The sequence below is a fragment of the Drosophila melanogaster genome, chromosome 2L (assembly GCF_000001215.4).
Source record: "Drosophila melanogaster chromosome 2L".
Lineage (NCBI taxonomy): Eukaryota > Metazoa > Arthropoda > Insecta > Diptera > Drosophilidae > Drosophila > Drosophila melanogaster.
This window is the reverse complement of record NT_033779.5, coordinates 13,664,325-13,673,602: the sequence shown is the minus strand read 5'-3', so window position 1 is coordinate 13,673,602 and position 9,278 is coordinate 13,664,325. Positions and strand designations below refer to the sequence as shown.

At 40.8% G+C, this 9,278-nt stretch overlaps 1 protein-coding gene across 5 annotated transcripts; it reads right to left on the bottom strand.

The window, feature by feature from the left end:
• Positions 1-635: 635 nt before the first annotated feature.
• Positions 636-8,078, bottom strand: CG18507 (uncharacterized protein). Of its 5 annotated transcripts, NM_001273518.1 has the most exons (8): positions 7,481-8,078; positions 5,250-5,628; positions 4,798-4,913; positions 4,218-4,739; positions 3,006-3,165; positions 1,382-1,464; positions 891-1,246; positions 636-825 (listed from the first exon to the last, which is right to left on the bottom strand). In NM_001273518.1, exons 1-6 carry the CDS (start codon positions 7,775-7,777, stop codon positions 1,439-1,441), a joined length of 1,500 nt encoding a protein of 499 aa, NP_001260447.1. In that variant the 5' UTR covers positions 7,778-8,078; the 3' UTR covers positions 636-825; positions 891-1,246; positions 1,382-1,438. The 5 variants fall into 5 exon arrangements, with proteins under 5 accessions (NP_001260447.1, NP_001260448.1, NP_001260449.1 ...); NM_001273519.1 differs by lacking the exons at positions 636-825; positions 891-1,246; positions 1,382-1,464 and adding an exon at positions 1,923-2,188; NM_001273520.1 differs by lacking the exons at positions 636-825; positions 891-1,246; positions 1,382-1,464 and adding an exon at positions 2,356-2,584.
• Between the last annotated feature and the right edge of the window lie 1,200 nt (positions 8,079-9,278).

Genomic DNA, 9,278 nt, shown 5'->3' with positions numbered 1-9,278 from the left:
AAACATTTGCAGCCCAAACTCATCACTCAAAGGCCGGGACATGCCCCCTTTTCGGCCCAGTCTGGGCAGCAAAAAAAAAAAAGAAGAAAATCCACATAAACAATCCGGACGCAGTGAAAACGCTGGCGGAGATCGGGGCGGACTGGCAAAATGGTTTAAAACTCAATTAAAGTTTTAGCCGCAAAATAAATGCAAAAACGACGACGGCAGCGTCGACAGGACGAAAAAATACTCGAATACAACAAACAAAAAACAAAAATAACAAGGATTTGGAAATACCCGAAAAATTACATCCTGATTAGTTGAACACTCTTACTGCCAATTTGTTCAGTTTAATCACAATTGTCTTAAGGATCAGTCGAGAACAAAAACATTTATTTAAAAAATATTAAACAATAATCTTTGGTTAAATTGAAATGTGTGAAAGTGATTTTGTTATTTAATTTATTGATTTAAAAATTTCATAAACAGCTTAATACAAATTATAATACGTGCAACTTTAATGTACAAAAGCCATTTTTCTTTAACATTAAATATATTCAGAGTTTCATGTAAATTTTACTAAAATCCAGCTGTTCTAAGAAGAATATCATTTATAATAACCTCATAAAAACCCAAAATTAACTTTACAAATTAAGTTTTATGAATTTTTATAAGTAACAATGAACATTTTAACAATTCAACAGAAACTGCATTCAATTTGACTTCAGTTAGGGAAACCAGATTCGCATTCTTCCGTGAAAACCGCTCAAAGTGCGGGCCATCAGCACTTGCCACGCCCACCGGATTGGGCGCCCCCTTCTCTAACCATGGCACTTTTGATGGCTGTAATTCAAATGAAAATTACACAAATGAATTGAATTTCCGAAAAATGCAGCAGCAGCACCAACCGCCTCGCTGGTGAAACTTTGATGAGCCCCGGATCTGGTTTTTTGCAATAAGCGTAATGATTGTGTGTGGGTGCTAGTGTTTGTTCGTTCGGTTGTGTTGCTTGTTTGTTTGTTTGTTTGTTTGCGATTAGTTTACGCGCCCCTGGTGCCAGAATGCCTTTGGCCACCCGGCTGCACTTCTTTTGACTCGCTGTCGATTGGAGTGCAGTTGGGCCAACGAGTTGCTCGAGAGTTTCACGGCAAATGGGCTTGGGTTTTTGGTTTCGGGTTCTGGGTGCTGGGTTCTGGGTCCTGTGTTTTTGGACTGAGTTCTTGGGGGTTGGAGTTTAATGGCGCATTCTGGCCACACGCCGCCTCTGCCGCAAGAGTTTAAATTTGTTTTATTGGAGCGTAAAATCGGGTTTTGTTTTTAATTTCGTTGGCTCCGCAAGAGCCCTGCTGCCGGTTGAGTGTATTTTCCGTTTCAAATCGCCCCTAAAAACTATACTTACCACCAGGCAAAAAAAAAAAAGTGAGCCCGCAATCGAGGGAATTCTGAGAATCTGCAGTTAGCACAGATACAATCGCCTCGCACCTAATTTGAATGCAGAGATGTCATTAAAATTAAGGCATTTAAGTGGCCGACGGGCATTAAAATGGAATGTCCCGAATGCGGCAATGTGTTAATGACTCATTACACATGCAACACCACCAAATGGGCGATTCTGGTAACGGCAAAAGTTTTGCCACAATTTGTGGAACGCGAATGTGGCTAAAATGCGGCAAAACATTAAGTTGAATTATGCAATAAAAATAATGCAATAATAGTTAAACTGGCACATGGCCCACAAAAACTCCAAATACGCGACTAGCAGAAAATGAGATATAGGAGCCTCACATGTGAACAGTTGCAAGTCATAAACGTATGTCCTTGGCTTGAAAAAAACTCACATTAATTCGATATTTGAGGGAAAGACTTTTGTAGCTCTTTTAAGGTGCAAATTTTGAAATTCACTTGTAACAATTATTTTATATTGAAATATTTACCTACATTGATGTGCATTTAGGTAAGTTTCATATGCTATATACAAATTTGTGCCGTCTCGGCAATTATTACGTTTTGCAGGAAAACTGAAAATGCGGAAGAACTGTTTATTTATTTGGCAAACCTTACATAATATTCAATTTAAAAACTGCACATTTTGAACACACACTGAGTTCCGATAGTTGGGTTAAATGATAAAATGAGGCTGAACATATCTAGTAACGATACTGAAAACTGGGATCCGAACCATAGACAATGCAACCACATGGATAACCTGTAAGAGGCGTTCAATGAAAGTTAACATATAGAATCATTAAGCAACGGAAGACAGTTAATAAAAGACTGACAAATAATAATAATACATATATAATCTGTACACATATATTTGACATTTATTTGTGACACCAACAAGTTATAAGTACTTCGTAGAGGAAAATTTGTACAGGTCTTATGTTAGAAGTTCATTCGCTTGATTAATATATATTATATAATATGCAGCGCAATCTTGTTTTTGAAATAAAAATATCGAAACGGCTTAGTATTTCTGTGTTTCACCAATTGAAATCGTGTGGGTACTTGGGTATTATTGTGGCCAACAAACAGCTAAATCTCTAGCCACCAAACAAGGGGAATCGGGTCCAAACTACTTGGCCAATGCTGTTTATGGCAACTGTTTTGTGTACAATTGCGGAAGCATGAAAAGAACGTGTTTGATCAAAAATTTTGAAATATCTGTTGGGTTAATTTAGCACACATATATAATTAGGCATAGAAGGAAGAATTATAGATAAGGAAAGAAATTAAGGATGCCAATGGACCCCCAAAATTTCGCCTCAGCCCTAGGGGCTAACATCTGAAACGAAAGAGAGTCGATCATTGGCATAATAGGTGGAAAAGTAGGAAGTTTATCCATGTAGCATCACGCGATTGTAGGATTGTTATATAAATTCATGGGTTCCAAACAAAGCCTCTCGGTAAATTCATTTAGTTACAGCACACAGACATTCACAAGAACAACAAGATTTAACTATCGATATCGTAGCGTTCAGATGCCATCACCCAATGCACTAAATTGCAACACTTGAACTTGCCTCGCGGTTTGCACTGCAGGTGCTCTTTGATGTACTGGCAGGGGCACTGGAACTGTCCGCAGTGGCGTCCCGGCTCCAAGGGGGTCACGTCCACCAGGCCCCTCAGGGCCTCCATGCCCCATCGGGATCCGTAGCGCAGGAACAGCTGCAGGCCGCGCTCCTGCGGAGATTCGGGGGAGATCGGGTGGTGAGACACGGGGTAAACAGATAGGGCTGGGTGCATGTGGATGGTGCTGGTGAGTTGGGTTAGGAACGTGGGCAATGATGATTGTATGGTGCATGAGGTTAGTAAGCCGGAATTACACTCTAAGGATGCTGCATACTTTCCGGCAGCAGCTGAAATTCGTACAAATTTCATACGTAGGTAAGTGAATACAATGCATAAGATACAATGGGATATAAATGCAATAGATACATTACATAAATAAACACGCTTACATAATGTTAATACTATTAAAACAATCGCATAATATACAGTCGGAAAACTTATTTAAAAACTTTATACTACTATCTATACATTCTATTAATCAATTATTTGAAAATGTACTTGGGAAACACTATTTTGCATTCTCATAAGCTTTGGAATTCCTTTAAAAATAATAATGTTTTTAAAAACATATGATATATGTTTAAGCTTTAAATTATTAAAAATATTATAAATTAGTTTACTATTACTGGAAAACAAAAGAAACTTCGATTATTGTATACATAAAAGAGAATATTGGTAATAAAATAACCATTTTAATCTTTTTTGGCTAGGCATTTAATAGATTCTCGGCAATCTAAGAAACGAAACATTTTTTGAGGATTACATGTCAGGGATTAGAGCCAGCAGCCCATGCAGTTGATGCCGCAGCAGTGGCGGTGCTGCAGGCTGATCTTGATCTTGTTGCGCAACAACTCCTCCTCGTATTGGCACGGACAGATGGACGATTGCAGATGGCGGGGCGTCTCGTGGACGCCGGCCTCCTGGACAGTCCAATCCAGACGGCGGCGCAGGAAGTCCTTGCCCCAGCGCTGCAGGTAGCTCAGAAACAGCTCCTGGGCCACGGCCTAAAGAGAGTAGTTGGACATTTGGATCATGAGGGGCGTGAGTGAGAGAAAGACGTGGTAATTTGGGTTGCGAGTGCGATCCCGGGAGATGAAGATGAAGTCAACTACCCCTACTTAGAAACAACCCCCTCCGATAGTTAACGTAAACTTCTAGCTCACCTGCTTGCGGGGCATTCGCACCGGCTGACTGCCCTGGATAACAATATCGTTTAGGTCAATGTCCAGCTTCGCCTCCCAGCCCGCCTTGATGGCATCGCCACCAGTTTGCTCCGTATGCTCCAGGAACTCGTTCAGGAAATTAACGCACTGTGTGGCATCAAAGTACATGAAGCACAGGTTGACCTTGTGGCACGAGATGCGGCCCCGATCGTCCAGCACCAGCAGGATCTTGTGGCGCATTAGCTGCCGGTTCACTCTTGCCAGGCACTTCTCAAGGCCGCGCGACAAGCGCAGCTTCACCCACATGCACAGGAAGATGGCCGCCGCGTTCAGGAATAGCCAGCCCACTCCCAGGGCGAACAGGGCCACACCCTGCAGTCCGGAAAAGAGCAGGGCCAGCAAAACCGTAAATGCGAACAGGATCCAGCAGACCAGGATGCGCTTGTAGCAGATGTTGTACACGGTGAAGCGGTAGTCGTTTACCAGCGTCTCCATCGCGTTCACATAGTCCTCCACAGTGAGCTGGAAAAGTATAATTTTATTTAACTATTTTCCAGTTAGAACAGTTTGCCCGACTTACCGTCAGACCCTGAGCCATCAGCTCCTCGGGCACCAGTTCCGGACGGAATATGGCTGGGGTTATCCACGGCCACTTCGTGTTGGCCGGCAGAAGTGTGACAATCACATCGCCATTTGCTATAGGGTGTAAAATATAAATATAAGAAGCTTTCTTGCCCACTTTAAGTTATACTGAATACTTTAGAAGCATATATATTTTAAGTAATATTTTAATAGCTCTAAATTTTGAATAGCAACTAAATTCTTTGACAGCTCGGAAACTGTTTGCATTTCCAAAGTTTATATGTCTATTTTAATTAAACTGTAAAATTTTACTAAAAGAGGACATCATATTTGTCATCGAAATGAATTATTCAAATCAAAACAAGTAAACAAACATTACCAATGAATTAATTATGATATTTTTGACTAGCTGACTATAGATGTTTCCGAAAATTCATGTCTATCACTCACCGAATCCCTCGCGTATACGACCCGTTGACAATTCGATTGTGCGCATCCCGGATCCCTGGTCCGCCGGCTGGCTAATTCCAGTTCCGTTGGCGCCACCTCCATTATGCTGATGTCCGGAGGATGCCGCGCCAGCGGACGATAGAGAGGGGGCGGCGGCGGCTTTTTGGTTTGGTAGCTGCGGGGTATGGCGGACCGGGCCAGGTGCGTATCCACTCGCACTTGCATTCGCACTTGCTCCGCTGACGATGCCACTGCCGGATGCACTCAGATTAACGTGCGTGCTCTCGGTTGTCAGAACAGCGGGCGCCACATCCGGCGGAGGGGCATGCGGCTGCACTTCGCCCGGTGTCGCAGCTGTGGTCGAGGAAACTGCCGGGCGCTGGGGAAAGGCAAACAAGTATGGTTTAGCATTGCAGTGGTCTTGCCCTTAAGACGACAATGGCCCAAGGGTCAAACGCTGGCCAGCCACCATGAGAATTATGCAAATGGCTAAGCAAAATCAATTTTATTGATTTTTAGTCAGTCTTTAAAATGCTAGAAGCTTAAAACTTACAACTATAAGTTCGCATTCAATTGCGACAATAAAACGGAAAGCAATTTGGGGCAGGGCACGTTCTCCGTTGACAAAAACAGATTTCTGAAGGCAATCCACTGACTTCAAAAGGCCTGTTATTGAAAAGCCAAATGCGATTTATTGGTTTTCGTTCAGCTCTTGGGCAAATCCGACGTTGCTCTACGTAGTATCTAATTCTCTCTAGAAATTCGTAATATTTTACAACTGCAAACTTTTTTGGCATTCCACTTTTCTGTAGTTTGACTATCACTTTCGATAAGCAATCTAAACAAAGTTTATATTCGGTAAATTAATATTTACTATTAGGTAGGCAAACCAAAACAAAACTTCTGATAATCTGGGGTAAACTTTGAAACAAAAGATAAGTGGGCAAAGTAGCAGTCATATGAATGATATTAGTACTTAGATGCTCTATTAGTTTAGTTTGAGATCGCAAAGTAAAAATTAGAGTAATAAGGTAAACTAAACAGGATGCTTAAAATTATTAAATTCATTCGTTTATTTTATTAAATTCAACTGCAATACCCTGAAATTCTATCGCATTATAAACAATTTTGAACTGAAAGTGTCAGGGTTGTGCAAAGTAATTGAAGCTCCCAGACTGTGTTGACAAGCTTCGAAGTGAGCGAAATGAAATATAAAAAGATAAATGACAAATATTTACGACAAAAAAGCAAATAATCAGCATGGCCGCGGAAATATTTTAACAATTGCAGTACTCGTTTTATTGACGTCTTACCACAGTAAGAGTAATCTAAATAAAAAGTTAAAAAAAAAAAGTGAATTTAATCGTTTAACTACAACTAAGCTATGTCGTTTGTAGTATAAAAGAACTGAATCAGAAAGTATGCTCTCAGAAGAATCTTGTGTTTACTTCTTTGTAGAAACAAGTATATGAAAAGCATCGCAAGTAAAGGTATGTTGAGTCAGAGTTTATCACCGGATGGGACCCGTTTCAACTCCAACTCTCAGCTGGGCCCCCAACTTCATTTGTCATGCGTGCAACGTTCCCAAAATCAAGCAGAAGAAAGTTAAGAACCCAAGCCACTTCACATAACAACTCCATTAAGCGGCATCAGCAAAAGAACAGTGAGGACTTGATAAAGGTGCTTTTACAAGCTCTGAGAGAGAGAAGCAGAAGAAAATTTGCTGTGCTATAAGATATTAGATGATGTGCTAATTCACAACAAGCAAACGAACAAATTTGTGTATTCACTAGAAAACTATAAATAGCAACCAATTTAAAGCATATTGATTAACTACAATTGTATTACTACAATTTTAATAATTTGACTTCATGCTATCTCGTACATCTGTACTTCATTATAGGTTTTGACTCAATATAACCTACATGCGAGTATTAAATCCTACGTTCAGTTGACAATATTAAATTGGAAAATTCATAAAATTGGGGTCGCCTCTCTTGTTTTATTTACGCTTAAAGATTGAAAATGTTTATTTTCTTTTCTTAAAACCAAAGCATTCTACTAATGCGAGTGTTTGCTGTACCGTCAAACGGGTGTGCGAGCGAGAGGGCCAACAAGGGCCTGACTTGCATTGGAATGCGTTTCGTTGCGTTAGCGAGAGGGCGCAGTGGAGTAAGCGGGACAGAGAGCGAGTGAGAAAGATGCGAGGATGGAGAGAGTGAGTAAGTTACCTGGACAGGTGTGGTTGTTGTTACTGTAGCGGACGGACTGCGCGAGCGCGCCCTCCTGTTGTTGTTGCTACTAACCACCGACGGCGGTGGCGGCAGAGTTAACTTGTTTTGTTGTTGTTGCTGCTGTGTGGCATCGCCGTCGTTACTGTTATTGTTTTTTTCACCGCTATCCGCTTCGTCGTCGAATTTAACCCAATTTTTGGGCGTCTGCTTGTCGTCATCGTTCCCATTGAGGGACACATCCTCCAAAGGATGACTTTGCGCCTGCGCTGCCGCTGGAGCTTTTGTGTCCTCCATTGCGAATGCGTAATAAGACCGAATCGATGCGCGTGCTTGGAATTATCTGAATTTTTGCAGGTGAGCGTGTGACCTGACTAATGCAGCTAGTGCGTTTTGTTTTCGCCTTATTTTACACTATATGGCGTTACATAACCTCAATATGAATTCACACTTCAGTTGCGCCGCTGCCTATTATCGAGTTGGTTGCTGTTGTTGGGGTTTGTATTTTTTTTTTTGTTATTTTGCTGCCGAGTTTTTTAAACAGCTGCACAACGCGCCGCTTACGTGTTGGCCGCTCGCGAGTTCACGTCGAACTGCCGCTGCTGCCGCGCCCAGCAACAAAAAACAGAGACAAAAAACCCACACACACGTACGGTAGAAAGCAAGAAAAAAAACTCACTTGGCTCAGAGCGAAAAGCTCGGCTCAAAGGCGCGCTCAGTCCGCGTTCCACTGCCAATCGGTCCGCTCAGCAAGCTCACCTGTTGCTGAGCTTTTCGGCTCTCACACTTAGAGAAACAGGGCAAGATCGGTTTTAAGTTCGATTTATCCACGAAGGGGGCCATCATAAATCCGATAAAAAAAAGCACAATTAGTTTAAATTCATTACATATACATAAGTATTCTCTTTATTATAAAAAAAAACAAATACTTTATTGATGAAGATCAATAACGGTTACTCTAGCAACCAAGTCAAAATAAGAACAACATTTCCCCAGCAACAAACAAGAGAGCTAAATTCTTTTAAAAACATCGTAATCTAATAGTATACATAAATCGATCATTCCCACAAAATATAAATATGATTAAACGAAAATTTAATAAAACTATCTTAAATATCTAAATAAATATTCTAAAAAAAGAAGAGTCAAAAATTTCTTGCAGTGCAATTGACTATTTATCTTTTAATATCAACTGCAAACATTTTAACGTTTCTTCTCAGAACCCCGCTCTTTACTCTCCCGTTCTGGAGTTTCTGTTTTGGTTGCTCACATGACATTTCTTGAGCTTTTTCCAATATCTTTAGCTACCGAGTGTATCTGTATCTGAAGTGAGTCACAGGTCCACCGCAATGATCACTTTTATATCTTTGCTTGTTTAGAGATGGCTGCGTCTGAATATTTCGCAAAGCGAACCTGCTCTCCGCCCCTGCACTTGAATGATAAGCCGCGTCGCGTTGTCTCCGATTTCAAAACCAATAAACACCACTTATCAGCCGCAACTTGAGGGTGGAATATTCTCACTTGGCTATCGGTCAGATTTGCAACAGCTTGAGCAACTTTTACCACCTGTTGGATCTTTTTGCAGCGGCAGATTATCCACACATGCTAAATAAATTCTGAAGCCATTGTTTCGTTGAATTATACATGATACTTGATAAAAGAACAAAGCTGATCATTCTTGTCTTTAAAATTCTAATATTGCTGATAATATCTTGATATATTATCAACTTGATATATTATTCTTCTCCCAAACATTTACACTTTCATGTCGAAGAAGCAAGCCAAAATAATATGAAAA